This window comes from Malus sylvestris, chromosome 10 (assembly GCF_916048215.2).
Source record: "Malus sylvestris chromosome 10, drMalSylv7.2, whole genome shotgun sequence".
NCBI lineage: Eukaryota > Viridiplantae > Streptophyta > Magnoliopsida > Rosales > Rosaceae > Malus > Malus sylvestris.
Genome location: NC_062269.1, coordinates 29,128,611 through 29,148,527, shown reverse-complemented (window position 1 = coordinate 29,148,527; position 19,917 = coordinate 29,128,611). Strand labels below are relative to the sequence as shown.

General features: G+C 38.3%; 3 protein-coding genes and 1 long non-coding RNA gene across 5 annotated transcripts in view; 3 read left to right on the top strand and 1 right to left on the bottom strand.

The window, feature by feature from the left end:
* Window positions 1-6,973, top strand: part of LOC126585092 (RPM1 interacting protein 13-like) — a 32,655-nt gene extending 25,682 nt beyond the window's left edge. Inside the window, exons 1-3 of one of the 2 annotated variants that reach the window (XM_050249486.1) lie at window positions 3,731-4,407; window positions 5,163-5,249; window positions 5,364-6,973. In XM_050249486.1, the coding sequence (XP_050105443.1) occupies window positions 4,093-4,407; window positions 5,163-5,249; window positions 5,364-6,650 (1,689 nt within the window). In that variant the 5' untranslated portion in view covers window positions 3,731-4,092 and the 3' untranslated portion in view covers window positions 6,651-6,973. Of the gene's footprint in view, window positions 1-3,730; window positions 4,408-5,162; window positions 5,250-5,363 lie in introns of those variants that run through there. The other variant, XM_050249485.1, reaches the window with a different exon arrangement.
* A 13-nt stretch (window positions 6,974-6,986) lies between these two features.
* Window positions 6,987-10,805, top strand: LOC126585095 (uncharacterized). The gene is made up of 8 exons (XM_050249489.1): window positions 6,987-7,786; window positions 7,886-8,098; window positions 8,238-8,429; window positions 8,534-8,736; window positions 8,855-8,933; window positions 9,675-9,810; window positions 10,324-10,416; window positions 10,506-10,805. Exons 1-8 carry the CDS (start codon window positions 7,682-7,684, stop codon window positions 10,577-10,579), a joined length of 1,095 nt encoding a protein of 364 aa, XP_050105446.1. The 5' UTR covers window positions 6,987-7,681; the 3' UTR covers window positions 10,580-10,805.
* Window positions 10,806-11,424: 619 nt separating this feature from the next.
* LOC126585094 (alcohol dehydrogenase class-3) lies at window positions 11,425-14,837 on the bottom strand. The gene is made up of 9 exons (XM_050249488.1): window positions 14,671-14,837; window positions 14,385-14,521; window positions 13,726-13,772; window positions 13,314-13,639; window positions 12,930-13,012; window positions 12,773-12,848; window positions 12,152-12,309; window positions 11,915-12,076; window positions 11,425-11,826 (listed from the first exon to the last, which is right to left on the bottom strand). The coding sequence occupies exons 1-9, from the start codon at window positions 14,702-14,704 to the stop codon at window positions 11,710-11,712; spliced, it is 1,140 nt and encodes a 379-aa protein (XP_050105445.1). The 5' UTR covers window positions 14,705-14,837; the 3' UTR covers window positions 11,425-11,709.
* A 902-nt stretch (window positions 14,838-15,739) lies between these two features.
* Window positions 15,740-18,043, top strand: LOC126584167 (uncharacterized). Its single transcript, XR_007610007.1, has 2 exons — window positions 15,740-16,152; window positions 16,335-18,043. It is a non-coding gene; the product is annotated as an uncharacterized LOC126584167 (long non-coding RNA).
* The last annotated feature ends 1,874 nt before the right edge of the window (window positions 18,044-19,917 follow it).

Here is a 19,917-nt window from a genome sequence, read left to right as displayed (position 1 = left end):
TTTTGGTTTTTGAAGTGTGTAAGCTTGAATATAGAAAGAAAGAAAAAAATTAATGAAACACAAGAGATGCATCAATTAGAAACATGGCTGCAAGTGTCTTTCCTTAAATTACTGTATTACTTTTGTAGTGTATGCATGCATAACAGAAATCCAAATCATAATACAAGATTTTAGAACTGTGCAAAATCGTGTACCAAAATACTCAAAAATTAGAATTGTGAAACCAAGTCATTGTCACTTAAAAAGTGTACATAATGTTAATGTTATACCGATGCAAGTTATTTTTCACTTATTCTCTAAACCTTTTACATCCCTTCTAAACTTGAAAGCAGGAAGCCAAGTCTCCTGACTGCTCCAAGGAATAGGAGGGTCATCCATAAGCAACCTGGCATGAGGACTTTACTCACATGGTTGGGCTTCTAAACCTCATTATATTTAGTATATTCTTCTTATATATAATGCGTCTATTTGCGGATTTAAACATGTCTTTTTTGAATTTTAAGGGCATGAAAATTGAAACTCGGGTGCTACCCCCAATTTCAAGGCAAATGAGACTGCTTGACTCTGGTAACCAAATCGTTTTCTTTGTTGTTTTCCTGAATGGATTATCGATTTCTCACTTTTTTCTGAGTTTTTTACTATCGGTATTTTGCATTTCTGGCCTTCAAGACATAATTGCCCAGTGCATATATTTGTTTTCATAAAGTGCAATGGATAATATGTTTATCTGATTATTTGTGTGCATAAAGTATTTTTTTTTTTTAGAAATATATATGGTTATTGCTTTTCTAGTTTGCAAAGGGGTTTACAATGCAATGTCAAAAAGAATTTTTGGGTATTTAATTTACTGCCAACATATTGGAAGTTGGGTTTATTTTTCTATCAGTTTTATAGTTATTACATCTTATTAGGTATGTTGCTTCTTAGAAGTAATTTGATCACATTATGACTATGTCAGAATTGATCTTGATTGGGAACATTTTGACATCGGTTGAGAGAGGTAGCATTTGTAAATTAGGTAACACCTAATACTTAAATTAATTGGTTCATTTTCATCTTCTCTCTTTTTCGTCTTCACGAACCAATTATTTGTGTGTTATATATTTTTTCTTTAGTGGAATATTAAATTACAACAAGGTTTATAACACAAAAGTCTTTTGGGGACAAATGGTATATTGACTGAAAATATCATTAAGAAGATGAAAAAGTACTTTATTTAAAATTTATAGTTATATGTCACTCAGTACTATTGTTTGGTGGTATTCCTCTTCAATTGAAAGTGAAAGGTCTTAGGTTCGAATCCCATGAATGACGAATTCAATACCAAATTAGGTTGTCTATTATGTAGCCGAACTCCCCATTTCCTTAGTGTAAAAATATAAATGTACTAAAAAAAAACTTATAGCTATATGTGTGACAGTTGAAGTTTTTGGTATGAATTTCCTTAATTTTTTTAATTTGGTGTTGTTTAGTAAGTAAAGATTCATGACTACTTGGTTGAAGATAATTTATTACAATCCATTGTTTTGTTGGTAAATATTTATCCTTTGCTTGTAAATAATATTGCGTTTATAGTTTTTGTAATGATGTTGAGAATTTTAAATATGTTTTTTTTGTGTCGAAACAATAAACAGTGCGTTGTACGCAGAAGCAAAACAGCGGACAAGATTTACTCCATATGAGAAGAAGAGGTTAACTTAATTGTGATTACTTTTTTTTCGTTTAGTTTTATTCAAAATTGGTCAGATTCAATATAATTCAATCAAAATTTTTTTTTTTTGCAGTATGGATAACATAAATCTGTCATTTATTTCTTCTCTTTTCCTTAGTTGGAGCTACCCACCTAAAAAATTGAAGAGATGATGAATGTTGGTATTCGAAATGAATGTTGGTATGTTTCTTCTTAGAAGCGCTGCAATAATTGTGAAAGAAAAGCAGACGAATTAAGGGCATATTATGTGGAGGGTGAACTGCTTGCCTGAGGTAATTATATATTTTATGTGTGGATGTGACTTATGTGAATATTAACTGAAATGTCAAATGTGTGTGACATGTAATGTGTATATGAATGTGAACTAATTTAATATATGTGAATTGAAATTGAGATTGGCAAAATAATATTAATTGGTCAATTTTTGAACTCCGATCAATTTTTGAAAAGTTAATTGGTCAACCAATCTATTGTATTTTGGATAATAAGCAGCTCATAATGTAATGTAGATGGAAAAATATGATTGATATTTGTACCTAGCTACTTTACATTATTTTGGTTGTAGCATACCAAGAACCATGACCCTTTTGTTCAAATGATATGTGTGTCTAAATGCATTTAAGATATTCTACATTTGTTCAAGACATTTATATTTCGAGATCTCCAAATACACTTCGAATCATTTTTAGATTCTAACATGAATGTAAATAAATTTTAATATATTTCAAATGTTTAACATAGTTTTATAACCTGCAGTATTGCACGGATTTAAATACTAGTACGCATCTGAAATCATCAATAAGTAGTAAAAAATTGAAGAGATGATGAATGTTGGTATTCGAAATGAATAGAGTTCATCAAAACCCACCTAACAAATATATATGTCGGATGGTCTGGTTGCTTTCACTTACCCATCAATCCACCTCCAACATTGCTATATATAAATAGCAATGTACTACATGGGATGCTATATGGACCAATCAATTCACATTCAGCATTGCTATGTATACGTGTGTATATAACTATGGGAACGGATCCATGATGTATTTCAATGATTCGAACCGTTTATCTTTTAGATCTTCTCTCAAACATCATGTCTACAAAAAATCACTCAAATTTGAAACCATACGGCCGTTGGATTAAGGGTTTATGGTTTCTTTGTAGAACCATCTTCATCTATTTTTTTCACTACAAATGAATGTCTTAATGGTTTTGGATTTGTCTAATTTTTTGCAATGATGATCTAAAATATAGATAGTTCGGATCATTAAAGTACATTACAGAGTACGTCCCACAAAAATTTGTGTAATGAAATGGTGCTATAGATTCGCCCTCATACATCCATATATGTCTTAGACAATTTTATGATACTAGGACCACATGGCCAGTTGTTAATTCCTTCCTTTCTTTGGTTTGAAAAAGTGTCACATGAATTACCAGACCAAAGGCCACATAAATCAGAAATTAAGGTTGCGTTTGTTTGAGAGAATTGTTTCTAACAAGATCATTTTTAACGACTGTCCAAGTTAAATGTAGAAGATGAAACAGTCATGAAGAAAAATTATTCGCCCTAATTCACAAATTAGCAACAATTGGTGATGCAGCACACGTAGAACTCCATCATACACCTACATATTTTGAAGGGGTTGATCTCAAGTCTTAACATAAATCGGATGATTTGAAGCATAATGCCGAATCTGCTTTGTTACTAAGAAAAAAGTTAAAATTTTATCATAAAATCAATTCACAATATAATAACTTGTAAATAGCGGACTTCTTATAAACACATAAAATATCGATTCTCTCCGCGTTGAAACTCTCAACAAATTCTTGATGTAGCCCAACCCAAAATCTAACTTACCCCACCGAGATCGTCTACTCAACCCACGACCACAAGGCCAGCATGACCCAACGGCAAGAACGACAATCCCTTCTTAGTCGTAAAGTGAACGCCCCTCACAAAACTGAAAATTCCGTCAATATCCCTGACATTCGTCGTCGGTTAGGTAAAACGACTTTGAGGAGTTGAGTCACTTCCTCACTCCTCCTCCTCTCTCTCTCTCTCTCTCTCTCTCTCTCTCTCTCTCTCACCGCCAAAGTCGACGATCTATTTCAAACCCTAATATTTTCATCTTTCTCGCTCAATTCAAAACCCTAAATGCCCTTCCTCAATCTTTCAACTTTCCCTTTACAGAAAATTTCCCGGGAAAGTCCGGAAATTTTCCCGGAAATCCGAGGCTTGCCCATTTTCATGTGGTTCGGGCATTGGCTTCCCGTTTAATTCATTCGTTTCTTTCTTCACAACCCATGCCTCGAATTCTCCAGTTCAATCAAAAGTTCGAGCTTTTCTTCAAACCCTAGTCTTTGAACTTCAATCAGCCATGAATTTGGGTCCAATCTACATAAGCTCCGACGACGAACTGGGGCGGAACGACCTGGATGAGGAGGACAACTTTGATTGGGTATCGGAGCTTTTGGAATCCGTCGACAAGGTAACCGATGACGATGATTCCGATGACGTTGTGGTGATTAGTGAGGTCAACTCCAAGCCTAGGCAAAAGTCTTCGAAACGGACGGTGGCGGATGATGACGATGATTGTGTGGTCTTGGACGGCGACCCGGATAAGCCGGTTTCGGTGGTGGAGGATTCGGGTAGCGGCTCCGACGAGTTGCTTGTGGTTGGGGAAACGGGCCAGGTATAAATTCGACCTGATTTAGGTTTAAGTACGATTTGCATTGTTTGGTTGGTTTAGTTTACCTGAATTGGAAGTTAGAGAAAGATAACTAAATGCTTTGGAAGTTTTTTATTGCTGATTTGAATAGAGGATTTAAAGAAATTTAATTTCAACTGAAGGGTTGCGGTTATCGCATCTTAATAATTTTTCGACTGGTGCTTAACTCTCTTTGGTTGTCATGAAAACGTTGCAAACTGATTAGTTGTGGCATTAAGTTTTGGGTTAGGCTAATGATATTGTTGTCATATGAAAGAGGAACAATCCAAGACTTTTTTTTTCTACTTTTCGCGACTAACTTTCTAGTAAGGGAGAATTAATTGTGGATGCATCGGAATTGATTTACACATATTTCAAATTTTGCCCCGTTGGCTGCGAGCATGAACTTTGGTCTTTCTGGATGATATTGTTTTTCAGATATAGTTATCTTGATATTCTGTTTTATGGTGGAAGTGAAAACCTGTTTCTTGCTTTTTGGTGACCTTGATATTGAAGTTCAATGGGTTTGAAGAAGTTCCCTTTGAATTTTTGGTGTTGTTTGCTTGCTTGGCCACTTCATCTTTCTCATGCTGTTGTTATTTTCTTATGTTAAACTTGTTTCTCGTAATACAGGACCGTAGCACCATACATTGTCTAACACCTTAATTTTCATATTAGTTGGAAAATGGACGCACCTTTTGCTTTTCCAGCCGTAATTGACCTTATTTCTTTGGTTGCAGGTAGCATGTAGAGACTACCCTCATCCACGACATCTTTGTGCCAAATTCCCTTTCAAAACTACCCGGCACGAGAACCACTGTGATCTTGTGAGTTGACTCTTACAAGCTGTTGCTTATAGAATTTCCATCAAATACTATTTTATTGCCTGAGTTTGACAATATACCACTATGATGTCTTCTTTTTTTCCTTCTAAAATGCAGTGTCATTGTTATGTCTGTGAGTTGCTGGCACCATGTGTACATTGGAGCACCGGAGGCTCCAACTTTAATCATTGTCATGCCACGGATAAAGAAGAGACATGGAGAATACAGAGAAAAAAATTCAAGACACCGAAAATTGCACCATTACCAGCTTTAAACAATCTGTCACCGACTAAACACAGTCCAGTTCCACCACACAATATTATTCAGTTGGCACCTAACTCTATATCACAGAATCAGCTCTCAAGGCCAGCTACAATTCACCATTGTACCTCAGCTGGTCGTACCGTGCCTAGTATCAGAAGCCACCAATCAGAATATCTTTTCCCTAAGAACCAACTCCAACCATGTTCAGTTTCTAAGCAGTTGCTTGGTGCACGCACTAATGTTGTTGGGAGGAACAGAGGTCAAAGTATTGGTCATTTAGGCCCCATCTCTTCTCATTCGACATTCAAAAGAGTAGGAGCTCTTGGGGTCTCCTTGCCAATGAACCGAACCACATTTGTTTCGTCAAATAACAGTAGTTGTACCACTCCATCAGTATACGGCAGAAGTTCCACTCCCATGGCAACATCAAATGACAGAAACCCCTTGAGGTTGCAGGGTGTTCATTCTAGTGTGCATCAAAGCGCCTCCCAGCTCATGACCACTTCCGTTGGAAATACAGTGCCCTCCCAACCCCAAACTTATAGTCAGGCCATTCCCCAATCAATTTATAGCCAAACTTTTCAACAGCAAGGGAATCAAAGTCAAAATGATAGCCAAATTTTTTGTGAGCACGGGATTCCAAGTCCGGATTCCAGTCAAGGTGTATATCAGTATGGGAATCAGAGTCAGAATTATAGCCAGAAATTTAGTCCGCAAGGTAATTTAGGTGTGAGTGTCACAGATTTGGATTTTACGAATTCTGATTGGGTAAACAATTCCAGTCCAAACATTCAGCAGCCTCCTGTTCAGCAGCCTCCAATTCAGCAACAGCCTCCGCTTCAGCAACCTCAGTTTCAGCAGCCATCTCCTATCCAGCAACAGCCTCCAATTGAAATATCTGAAATTCAAAGCACCGAGCCTGTATATGGGCTAGGTGCTGTCAATGAGCGGTCTAACAAAGTCGCTAATTTCAGTGGTTTGGATGAATTTGAAAGCTGGCTTATGGAAACCCAGTGTGGTCCGGCAGAATCAAATGATCCGATGGCATCTCATCTGAATATCATGTCTCCCGAGCCCAGTCTCATAGACTCGCTCATGTTTGATTTTGAACCCCCCTGGAATGGTCTTGCGCAGGTTTAGTCGACTGTAACTGTTAATCCTTCCCTAAAAGCGGCAAGCTTATGTGCGTAGGTGAAGTGATTCTTACTTGTCTAGTTTTTCAAACGAAAATATCTGTTTTGACACGCGTGTGATTCGGCAAAATAACGTGCTTGTGAGGAGCTTTGGTAGTGTATAGGTGTTTCATGTTTCAACTAGTGTACAAGGTATTCCTAGCTTGGAGATGCGCTGTAGAGGCAGGTTGTTTCCTATGTCTTCTACTCGTTAATTATTATTGATGGGTTTCCAAAGAAATTTGAGAATTACGAGTTTCTTTCTTCTAATAAAAAGTTGTTGCCAGGGTTTGTCATTGTTTTCCGGCATTCAAAATGTTGGAAGCACTTTATGGAGAAGCGCTTGCTCGTGCTTCTTCAGGAGTACGTTGAAGTGTATTTTCTAGAAACATTTGAATATCAATTGTATTTTCAAATAAAGCACTTTTAGTAAAAACGTTTACGAGCGAAGTACATAAAACAACTTTAAACGGGCCATTAGGCCATGCGTAAAGTTGTTCCAACCTCATGGCCAGACCAAGATGGTTCCGAAGAACAAAGCCTACAGAACCACCAGAGACCTTCAAAAGGAGTATTGGTCGATCGGGACAATGCAACCGTCTACCGGCATACAAGTTCCGATCGATTCATCCTACATCGAAGAATTTGTAACGCAATGTGAAGTTCCGATCGATCTACAGGGAGATCTTGCAATATTCTTCCGACATCGAAGAACTTGTAACGCAATGTGCAGAGAAAGACAAGACACATGAAGCGTAGCCCGTTGAAGGAAAGTTTTATCCAAGAATTGAAGGCCTGTTTGGAAAAAAAAAAAGCTTAAAACTCAGCCCAGCAAGCCCATCACCAACCATAATTTGCTGCTTCCTGTTGCAGATGAGTCTAGAGACTCTGCTGACGGTAGACTGAAGAACACTGCTTCTCTCTCCTCTCTCTTTCTCTCTAGTTGCAGATAGCAGAAGAACAACAAAACATAGCAAAGAGGCGAATTTGAAGTAAGAAATGGCGCTGCTGATGGAAAAGGGGTCCCAACCCCAAACCGAAAGCGAAAAGGCCGACCTTGACGCCATCGCCGCCCTCAAAGAAAGCGCTGCCATTGAACTCAAGGTTCTCTCTCTCTCTCTCTCTCTCTCTCTCTATATATATATATATATATATATATATATGACCATATGGATTTTTTTCTTCATATTCTGGGTTTGGCAGGAAAAGGGAAACGAGTGTGTGAAAAAGGGTAAAAAGCATTTCGCTGAAGCCATAGATTGCTACACGAGGGCAATCAATCAGCAAGCTTTGAGCGATTCCGACACCTCAATTCTCTTTTCGAATCGAGCCCATGTCAATCTTTTGCTCGGTAACTACAGGCGCGCTCTTACTGATGCCGAGGAAGCAATCAAGCTCTGCCCCACTAATCTCAAGGTGCTCCGTTTTCATTGTTGTTGTTGTTCTGAGCTGGGTTTGTTTGAATTTCTAGTCTTTTTTGTGTAGTTCGAAGCTGGGTTTTGTTTGAAATTTTAGTCTGTTTTGTGGTTTAAGAAATGTGGGTTTTGATTGTTAGGCTTTGTACCGTGCTGCGAAAGCGTCTTTTTCGTTGAATTTGTTGTCTGAATCGACATCACATTGCGAAAACGGGCTTAAACATGACCCGGCTAACGAGGAGCTGAGGAAGCTGTTGAGGCAGATTGAGTCGAAGAAAATGGAACATGAGCAGCGTGAGGCTCAAGTCTCCAAGGCTATCGCAGAGGCTAAGGTGTGATTATAATACTTAAGGAGTAATGGGGATGTTGCGATCATGCTTGAACTGTTTGTGATTATTATTGATCTCGTCCTTGTTTGTTTGTTGGAACAATGCAGGACCTTGTTTCCGCGATTGAAGGTCGAGGCATGAAGCTTGGGAAGGCAATGTATCGAGAACTTACCGGATTACGAAAGCCTGTACTAGACAAGAATAACATGCTTCATTGGCCAGTTCTTCTGCTGTATGCAGAGGTTATGTCCAGTGACTTCATTGAGGATTTCTGTGAGACCGACATGTTGTCAGCTCATCTCGACATGATATCCTTCTTTTAAAGTGTTCTATTATATTTTAAAGCTGAATTGTCTGTGAGTTTTCTATGTAGCATGCCATGCTTTTGGATAGATGTACATTTTGTTGTTTCCTGAACCTTCAAACATGTTTTCAGATAGCTGCCCGCCTTTGTCATGGGATCAGGAACACAATTACACTCGTGATGCTATTGAGTTATACTACGAAGTAAGTCATTTTAGTTTATAGTCGCTTTGTTGACATATAGTGCTCGCAAAAGTATACTCTCTTTTTTCACTCAAAGTAAAACGAAGTTGCTTTTTGAAGAGTCTTCTCAATATTTTGTGATATTAAACTTCTCAAGAAGTTTATCTATATTTTGGGTTGCTTATATTGTGTTGGACTACTGAGACTCTGAGAATAATTGGCAGAGTCACTATATCTCAGGAGTCTGACCTTATCAGCTACATGAAGTGATATTAATTATTAAATTTGGCGAAATGGATGTTGTGGCATTGATTGTTGTACTGTTGGGTTAGCATAAACACATTATCTGATTCGAGGATGCTTCTATCCATTTATTTGAGGTAATATTTCATGGACTTTGAGATGCACGTCGCTTATAGGATTGTGATTAGATGTTAGGTTTGGCTAGTTCTCGATAGTTGGGGCATGAGATCACAGTTGGCTTGTAGAAATGGTTTGTTTTACCCTGAGGTTAATTGAAGTAAAGTGTAACTAGTAGAGCCTGCTGGGGATTCCTTTGGATGTTGGTGCATCAAAGAGCAGGAAATGAGGCTTATGAGTGAACTTGTATAAACCTAGTCATCTCCATTTTTTGTTCTTTCGCTGTAGACCTGTTGATTGGATGTCCAAGTAATACTTTTTTATGGGTACATCACCAAGTAATAGGTTTATGTATCTTTGAAGATCCGTTATTTATGATTTCTCCATCCTTGATTTTGACAGGCTGGTTCAGGAGTTTCTCTGTCGAAGACAGAGATCCTTCATTGTCTCCTAGAGGGCACTCCAGCTTCTAATGTGGAAAGCATCAATGGCGAGCAAAAGGATGCCAATGAGAATTCTAATGGTGGCAGCTCAGCAGGTATGGTGCCTTTACCATACTTTTTTAGCCCAGTTATCAGTAGTTCATTGATTATGCACTCTGAGTTTTCAGCTATTAGGCTGGATATGATTTTCCGGTGCACTAGAGTGGCTCATGCCTGTGTTTCTGCGTGTTTGTGGTTTAGGCTATGAAAAGTTATATTGTTGGTGGCCTCTGGTCGTGGACAAATTTTAGCTTCTTCTCTTTAATGATTAATTTACTTTTATCCTCTCTATCCCTGTCTTCGGGTGTTTATCATATGCGTATTTATGCTTTCACTTGGCTGCGATGGATATGGTTATCTTGGGTTTGTGGACTGATAACCGTACGTTTTCATGCTCATATGATCTCAAAGACTCAACACAGGATTGGTCCTTTCAGCTTTAAACATTCAATTTGCTGCAGTCACCTGTCTACTCACCAAATACAAATAAACATTATCGACCCCCCTTTCCCCAGTCTTTACATTTTTCGACAAGGTTATCTGAATTTCCTTTATCTGATGCTCCCCAGGAAAAGGTTCCTCTAAATGGGTCAAAGTAAACGAAAAGAGAACACTTCACGACGTTCTGAAAGAACCTAACTTCATCGTTCCAGGGATACCAGGTGCGCCTTTAGCGCAGTCACCTTCAGTTCAGACGCAATATAAGTTTCGTTCCTTTGGTTTTCTTACCAGTCGTTTTATACTCGTGCAGTGTTTTATGTTGTTTCTAAACGCTCCAGCTTCCATAAAGAGTTCAAAGCCGGGAACTGGGCTCCTCCATCTTGAGTAGGCCACGACGTTGCGTCTCATCCGCCTTGAGCCGCCGGTTGGTTGTCTCTTGAAGATGGGTGATGTTTGTTACGAGTCAAAGTTAGTCATTTTTTGGTATTACAAAGAGTCGTGCAACTGACATAGCGTTCCAAATGTTTTGTTATTGGTTTAGGTAGTGCTTGTACCAAAAACATGAAAATTCTAAGGGTTGTTTTATTGACACGTTGCATTTTGTTGATTACACCCCGTGTACTATAAACATCGTATGTGTACTTTTTAAATTAAAATTTATCTTAATACACTCTGCACGCATTCTCACACTACCCTCACGTCTCAAACCCTCCACACTTCACATCAAATTCGCATATTCGTCTTCACAAACTTGTTGCACAGAAGTACAGGACAACGAATCAGTTACGAACCGAAAGTTTCCTCCGGTTTTCTTTTCAATTTTCATGTCAGTAGCCTATATAATTCCACAGCCATTATTTCCGTCCATCTAATATTATGGACTTGGGGTCTTTTTATATGAGAAAGTAGCAAGACTCCCTAATCTTTTTCTCGAAAATGAAGTGATTTTCAATCACACCTTTTTTTAGCCTCACACAACACTCTTTATTTATAATCATTGGATTGAATAAATCAAATAGAATCAACGAACATAATTAAATATGGGCGTGTGTAAGGCCAAAAAGGGTGTGTACCATTTCACTCCTGAAACTTAGGACAACGAAAGGCTTTTCTTTGACGGAAAAGCAATAACTGAAAAAAAGAAGGAAGAAAAAAGCTTCCTTCATAAACTAGCATTTAGGCTTCTCAACCGATAAACGTAAGGCTACGCGACGGATAACAAGATTCAATTATGACAAAACACCAATCAGAATCTTATAATTCTGCAGCAAAACATTCCGACAATTGCATACGATAGCTAAGCACAAGAACAAGACTTTTTAATATGACAAGTAGCAAACCCGCCAGAAGTTTTATTTATAATCAAAGCAGGCAATGTCAAGGTTATTTTTTCAAATCTTACCACTAAAAGGGATAAGGATAAGGAGAAAGTTCCATCACATGAGACACTTGGAATGAGCCTAAATGGCATTCTTCGTGAATCCGAAGCAAGGGCAGACCGGAGGCATCCCATTTCATGCATCGGTAGAAAGCACACACCGGAGGCATCCCCCTTCGTGCATCAGATCAAATGCTTTGTTGATCTCACCAAGAGTCAAAGTGTGGGTGATGTATTCATCAACTTTGATTTCCTGCAAAAGGCCATGACATAATGTTATACGTTATATAATTTGTTACAAAGGAATTCATATTGTTGAATATTTGTTAAAAAACATTTACCTTCTTCAAGTACTTCTCTACAAGCCATGGCACCTGCGAGCGACTCTTGAAACCACCAAAGGCTGTTCCCTTCCAGACACGACCAGTTACCAACTGAAAAGGACGAGTAGAGATCTCCTGCCCTGATGCCGCAACACCAACAATAACAGATGTCCCCCAGCCCTGCAAAGAGTTTCAGCAACCTCCAGATGCGTTTTATGCACAATTATTCGAGCCAGCGGTCATAAAAGCACTCACCTTGTGGCAGCACTCCAAGGCAGCCCTCATCACGGAGACATTTCCAATGCACTCAAAACTGTAGTCAACACCACCATCAGTGAGATCAACAAGGACTTGTTGGATTGGCTTCTCGTGATCCTTTGGATTCACAAATTCAGTAACTCCAAAGTTCTTTGCTGCAAATAAGAAATTGCAATAGAATGTCAACTTTAAACTGTTAATAAAAACCTTGCTGAATGAATCCAAGATACTGCTAATGAGAAAAGATATTAAAAACACAAGCTTGATAGGCATTGTTCTGTCTTATATGACAAGTTAAATAACATAAGAAAAAGAATCAAAGGTGCAGGAAATAAAAGTACAATACTACCAAAAGGATAATTTCAGGTGCTTCAAGATTATGCGAGGAGCGCGAATGTGACCTACTGACTACCATTATGCACAGGAACTAGTTTCCTAATATTCTTCCTTCCTTATTCCCCTAAGGGGTAGAAGTCAACTTTTCCTCTCGCTCACTAGGTGATACCAGCTTTGTCCCCAAGCTTGTAGAACCAGACCTCTTCCATACTTTCGAAAACAGTAAATTACAAGACACTATATAGTATAGTAAGGTTTTAATATGCAGAACTTAATATGTACCTGTATCAAACTTTTTGCTGTCAATATCAATGCCAATGATTCGCGATGCACCAGCTGTTTTGGCACCTTCTGCAACCTGTCAAGTTATGACAATTACTTCATTACAGTTTAGAACTCAGCACAAGATTATTAACTTAAGGTTCGATTACAAACTTACAGCAAGACCAACAGTCCCAAGGCCAAAAATAGCAACAGTTGATCTCGCTTCCACCTTTGCCGTGTTCCAAACAGCTCCAAGACCTAGTATGTGTCACACACAGGGACATACATGATTAATCAAGATAGAAGCATAAGATAAGTCGTACATCATATGCAACAACCATAGAGAAGAAGACAATCATTACAATCTTCTTTCTTTTTCCCCATAAAAAGGACGAAGCCAATTACTAAGACGGCGGTGATGAAAATTCCATGCTCTAATCTATCAATATAACCAGTTATAGAATTTAATATTATAAATTATTATGATTAAGGTGTATGCTTTAACAAAAGTTGAAGCACATTCACCAGGCCTAGCTTAAAAAAGTACTATTATCCTTACCAGTAGGAACACCACATCCAAGAAGGCATACTTTCTCCAACGGAGCTTTTGGATCTATCTTTGCAACACTAACATCATGAACAACTGTGTACTGGCTAAATGTTGATGTTCCCATAAAATGATAGATAGGTTTTCCGTTTACAGAGAAACGGCTCTTGCGATCACTCATCATGACTCCAACTCCAGTGGCAGCACGTACTTTTCCACAGAGATTTGTCTTCCCTGATTTGCAAAACTTGCATTCTCCGCATTCTGCCTGGTAACAAGGGATGACATGGTCTCCTGGCTGAACTTCAGTAACACCTTCACCAACGCTCTCAACAATCCTGCACCAAGATGAAGTGGACCTCCTTTCAGCACCAAAGACACAATAAACCATTGATCCACGACACTACGTGCATAAGTAACATACCCTGCAGCCTCGTGACCAAGAATACAAGGGAAGAGACCTTCAGGATCCTGCAAGGAAAATTAAGTGAACATATGTACATTGCCCTCTAAATAAAATTGATCCTCAACCAGACTACTTTTCATCTTCAAATAAGAATCAAATGCCCCCGTCATATTTCTTTAAAATGAACAAACAGAACTATGAACTAGAGTGCTGCAATTTGAAATTTTTTGACTTGACGACACTACTATTAAGAATTCAAGCTCCTTCCGAACCATCCCAAGAAACCTACTAAGTTTTCATAACTATTATGAAATCAGTTCAGTTCTATTATACCCTATTTATCGGTCAGATTTGATTTCCAGACATTATTCAGAACGCCTCTATTACGCAATATCTCTATACAACATTAGGTAATGGAAATTTTCATATTTTGATGAGACGTCTGAAGGCCTGTGGATCCAAGCTTCAAAACCAAAACAGCAACAAAAATTCAATAAATAACCACCCCATTTGCACTACATTCACAACAGTCGCCGCCGGCTAAGCCACCGAGTACTAGACAAACGTAAACAATGCATTATCATCTCAACCAAACAAAGATCACAACTTATTCTAACAATCCAAGCAAGTACAAATTTTATGGAACCGACTCGGAGGAGAAATGGAAAAGCTTTTACCTTGCCGCCCCAGGTATAAGCGTCGGTGTGGCAGAGAGCGGTGTACAGAATCTTGACCCGGACCTCTCCAGCCTGCGGCGGAGCCACCTGCACGTCTTCGATCACCAACGGCTTGTTGGGTTCCCAGGCCACCGCCGCTTCGCATTCCCAATTTCAATTTCACCCACACAACATATTCTCAATCACAACCAACCATATCATTGTATATATATATATATATACAGAAATATATATATACACACACACACATATATTATACATATATATAGAGAGAGAGAGAGAGAACCTTTGCAGGTGATGACTTGACCTTGGGTAGCCATGGATTTGACTGAAACCACAAAGCGAAACGGGGAGAGAGAGAGAGAGAGAGAGAGAGAATGTGGGGATCGGAATATGTGAACAATTGATTGTTGTGAGAGTGGACAGAACGTGCTCTTGTGAACTACACTGACCCGGGTCTGTACTGTTTTTTTGGGGCCTCTACAACCGTTTGGATTGCATGAAAAACTAGGGTACTGCTTGTGTGGACTTGATGAAACCTCGAGGTCTTTGGGCTCTTTGATACTGGCTTGGGTCCAAGAGAGTTTCCTTTCAATTGACCCAACCCATGATTAAGAGAGAGAGAGAAAGAGAAACAAGGAGGGTTCTACTTTTAGGGGTCGTTCGGTGGTTGAGACTGGACAAGATTGGAAATGAGTCTGAGCGTTTTGAACAAGACTTGAAAGACACAATTTATTAGACTGTTATCTAGTTTATAAAGTACGGTTAAGCTCATCAAATTATGGTGAGGACAATAGTTTAATTTTGTTAGAATAGTTCAGTCTAAGTTGAGCCACCAAATGAGCCCTAAGCGTGTTGTATTAGTGCATTGTAAAATTCCTCTTACCCTAACACAAGATGATACTATCATGTTCTAGACCGGAGATTTGAGGAAAATTAACTCTATATTTGGTGCGCAAATTAAAAAAAAAAAAGAAAAAAAGAAAAAAAATATGTCTCTTAATTTACTTCATAATTTTCACAATACAGTCACGCTCTAATTTACATAATAAAAGTTTTAATAGGTAACTATGAAAGTCAACTACTTTTTTAGGTCTTTAGTTCAATACCTGTCAAATACTCATAAGGGGTGAGCTTCTAGCTTAGTAGGACAAAAATCACAATGCTTGAATGTAATGAATCATCTCTTTTAAGAAAGTAATTTTTTTTTTTTAGAAAGAAATGTACATTGTTGGAACTAAATTCACACACTGTCGTACTAGGTGGAGATACACAAATCCGAGTAATTTGTAAAAGAATAAACAATTGTGAGTTAGCCAACAAATGGGGGAGGGGGTGCCGATCAAATGCTCGAGGATGATACCTTTTAGGATAGGCCAATCTAGATTAAACCAGGAGAATCTCATGACTACAAGAAAAAGGCCCTTTAACGACACCTTATTTGCGACAGAGCACACAACCATCGCAAATTCTCAATAATATAGCGCGCATGGTGTTTGGGATGAAACTTTTGCGACTCTAGTTTAAGTAACGTCGCAAATGATGTATTTGATACGACGCCCTTCCAAACAATTTCATTTAGCGCCTGATTTTCATTTAACGCGCCCCATCTTTAAAAGAAAGATATTTCGCCGTTTTTAATCTTTCGGTAAAGTTAATGGCTGCTTCTCAGATCTACAATCAAGTTGCCCCAAATCAAATCCCCTCTCTCTCTCCGATTCACAGTCAAGCGCCGATTTCCAGCGAAGCTATGCTCTGATCACTTGCCGTATGCTCTCTCTCTCTCTCTCTGTTTGTTTCCTGAGAAAAGTTTTGATGAATGAAAAATACGATTCCGTTTCTTGCGTTTTCTCACTAACCAAACATAAATATCGCTCAGTGTTCATAATTACGGAATGGTCTTTGACTTCTCTTTGTAAATGAAGTTTTGATTTCTCTTTTTGGTGCCAGTGCGTCTAATTATGATTTACAGTGTGAAGGAGTTTTTGGAAGATGGGGTTTATATGTACCCACTGATGTGAAGGTGAAGCAGATGAAGAGGCCAAAGTCGGACTGCATGACGGTGCATAAGGAGTTTAGCATGCAAGGATAGGGATTCGGTGGTGATTGCTTATGAGGTTAAGGATAAACCCTCGGTGTTGAAGGCGGAGGATTAGGACTGGGTTGTGGTGGTTTTCGTCTTGTTGAGATTTTCAATAAGAGTAAGTGGAAACTTTCAGTTCTAAGGTTTTAATTGCATTAAGAAATTGTTATCTTGGTCATTGAGATTGTAGCTTTCTGAATTTGTTTTATGTGACTTTTGAAAGCGCATTCTAGCGGTTATGGATTTTGTTGTTTGTGTATGTTGTCTTGTGATGCACTTATGGGGGTTTTCATGCGATTCAAAGATGATAGTGTGGAGTCAGAGCAAAGATTGTGAACCCGTGGAATGTGAAGATCATCTCGGTTGGTTGGTAAAATTTATTTGATTTAATGTGTTACCAATAAAAAACTAAGTTATGCTTGTAGGAAAAATCAAATTAATTGTCTTAATTTCTTGCTGCAATGGAAAAAAAAAATGGTTCCCTTTCATTTATGCTTGTAGGAAAATCAGAATGATTGCTTTCAAGGTCAATGGTTTGTTAGACCCCTGGAACCATTATGCACACAAGTAGTTAATAGTTACCCCTTCCTTTGTGCTTTAATTATCTTGATTTGTATCGCTACAATGAAATATGATTGCTATTATTTACCTGTAAGAATTTCACTGCATCGAATACGTATATTTACCAAAATAAAAAGTACATGGGAGGGGGGATTGCTCATGAATTTCTAAGATTGGTCCTGATTGTATAATGGCTTGCTCAAATTGGTTGCCTATGTTGTGAAGCCTACATACCAAATAATTTTCACACACCTTATCATTATTTAAGATTTGCATAGAAAAAGGAGGACACACTTGTTATTGCAAAGGGAAACTCTTTTTTGTTAATAGCTTGTGTTATATGAAAGTGTTCTCTCATGATTTTGCGCTTATCCTGTGTTTCTGACTGCAGATTCCTTGTCCGCAGTGATATGCCTCTCAGAGTGCTTCCCAAGTTTATTGGGGTTCAACTTGTTAACTTTCATATTCAATTGTATTTCAAGAACACTACACCTCTCATTGATAAGCAGAGCTGCAGTTTTTTCTTTTTGTTTCCCAAATTATTTGCCTACCTTGTGTTTGTAAGAACTTCAATTCTAGCACTGTTGCAGAGGCTTTGATGTCTGAATTTGATGCGGAGAATAAGGGTGACAATGGAGATCTTCACACAGCCTACACTGGCAAAGGGAAAGGAGACGACTCTGAATCATTAATGTGTTACCAGTAAGAGTTCCATTGAATTAGATACTTTTAATTCCCAGTCAATTGGCGGACATACCTCTGTTTTAATTTGAGCCTCTATGAAGAGTACTAAGAGTAGAGCTGCTGCAAGGAGTGACATAATTACTCGCAGGATCAAGGGGAGGAAGTTAGTTGTCGAACTAACAAACCAATCTGGAGTGACAATTCCTGTAGGATTATAGATGGTATAACCGTATAAATGTTTAGGATAATGTATATATGTTTAAATACTAGAAGTGAAATACATTCTTCATTCTCATCAAAGAAACCAAATAAATATTTTTGGATTTGTGAATTATGAATAGTATCAGTGAGGTTGGATTGTTATTTTAGTTTGGAACCTATAGTAAATTTCAAATGAAATAATTTTGGTGAAGCTATTAAAAATAATGTTGTTGTGGCGTCTCATTTGATGCACACTTTTTTTTTTTTTTTTTTTTTTTTTTAACCTGAGACCACTTATTTGCGACGCGTAATCTACTGTCACAAACCAGTAGTAAATAGTATTTGCGATGCACTAAAAGCGTCGCATATAATCGACCAAACATTTACGACACCACTTTGTTGCGACGCGTTACTAACCGTCGCAAGGCCGTCGTTAAAGGGCTATTGCGACGCATTTGGCTACTTTTGCGACGCATTTTAAGCGTCCCATAAGACCCTTTTTTTGTAGTACAGAGGATATCTAAAAAGTAAATATTGCATTTTCTTAGGAGTGAGATTACTTGTGCGCACGTCAATCCTTAGATAAGGACTCTACGATTCTAGGAAACATGTTGATTGCTTACTGAATTAGGTTTCAGTATCTTGCAAAACAAGCATGGTGATGACTTCGCCCACTAATTCTTGAACAAGATGATGGTGGCATTGCTGCTCCATTTATTCAGCTCTGCAAAAGAGGTTGTTGAGTCCATGACCATACTTCTAAGGTATTCGGATTCGATCCACCATGCTCTGGCCGCAGAAAATAATAGTCCTACATACACTGTATGTGTTTGATGAGTTTTATTAGCATTGAGTTGTAACTAATAAGATATTAAAGTAAATGGTTGTATGAGAAGATCACGCCTTATTGTACACACCAATAAGTAGCTAGCAAGTAATCATGATAAGAAATATATTTTATGTTATTTTGTTAAAAGATAATGATAAGTTAATTGGGTGGACAAAGTTGTACATAAGATTCTCCTTCTAAAACCGTCCAATAAATTTCACATGTAAACTTACTTGCACACAAAAGAAAAGAGTTGCTTGCATGGGTTGATCCTCTACCCTATTTAAACATATGGAAAATGAAATTTAATTTGGTGACTATGACATGATGCATGTGATAAGTCAATGGTAAATAGTAATGAGGGAGGGAGGAAATAAAGGGTACGCCAATATCTTGCTCCTTTTTTTATAGTAGAAACTGTAAACAAGAAATTTTCTTGAAACAAGCAAGACAAGAACACGTGCACAAAATAATATTTGTATTTGATGATTTTGGGTTACAATCTCTCTCAAATTTGATCATTTGATTCGATCTCCGTAAGGTGTTGATTTGTGGATGTGCGATTGATCCAAAGGGCCGTTGGGCTTGATCTTAGGATGAACGTTCTTTAAGGGCCGTGGGCTTGATCTTTGAAGGTGGATTTGAACGGATCTTCAAGGAGCCGTTGGGGCTTGATCTTGAGGATGAGTGTTTCTTTAAGGGCCGTTGAGGCTTGATCTTGAATAATGGTGATGAACGGATCTTCAAAGGCTTTTGGGCTTGATCTTGAAGAACAGTGATAAACGGATCTTCAAGGGCTTTTGGGCTTGATCTTGAAGAACGGTTGGATGTATGGATTTGTCGACGTTGTTGATCCAAAGGGCCGTTGGGGCTTGATCTTAGGATGAACGGATGATGAACGATGAACACTTTCTTCAAGGGTCGTCGGGGCTTGATCTTGAATTGGTGTAAGTTCTTCAAGGGCATTTGGGGCTTGATCTTGAATTGGTGGAAGTTCTTCAAAGGGGTCGTCGGGGCTTGATCTTGAAGGTGGATGATTGTTGATCCAAGGGCCGTCCGGGCTTGATCTTGGAAGAACGATGAACGAAGAACGAAGAAGGCTTTCTTGATTCTTCGGGAACCCGGATGCTTGAGAGCTTCGGAGTTTCAGAGCTTCAGAGCTTCAAGGTGTAATA

What these genes read in the sequence shown, in the direction of transcription:
- LOC126585095 (XM_050249489.1), top strand. Translation starts at nt 7,682, where the DNA reads ATGGCGCTGCTGATGGAAAAGGGGTCCCAACCCCAAACCGAAAGCGAA. An exon ending in TCAGCTCATCTCGACATGAT is followed by an intron (nt 8,737 to 8,854) that starts ATCCTTCTTTTA and finishes ACCTTCAAACAT; the next exon opens with GTTTTCAGATAGCTGCCCGC. An exon ending in CATCGTTCCAGGGATACCAG is followed by an intron (nt 10,417 to 10,505) that starts GTGCGCCTTTAG and finishes ATACTCGTGCAG; the next exon opens with TGTTTTATGTTGTTTCTAAA.
- LOC126585094 (XM_050249488.1), bottom strand. Translation starts at nt 14,704, where the DNA reads ATGGCTACCCAAGGTCAAGTCATCACCTGCAAAG. An exon ending in CTTATACCTGGGGCGGCAAG is followed by an intron (nt 13,773 to 14,384) that starts GTAAAAGCTTTT and finishes TTTTCCTTGCAG; the next exon opens with GATCCTGAAGGTCTCTTCCC. An exon ending in TGGATGTGGTGTTCCTACTG is followed by an intron (nt 13,013 to 13,313) that starts GTAAGGATAATA and finishes GACACATACTAG; the next exon opens with GTCTTGGAGCTGTTTGGAAC.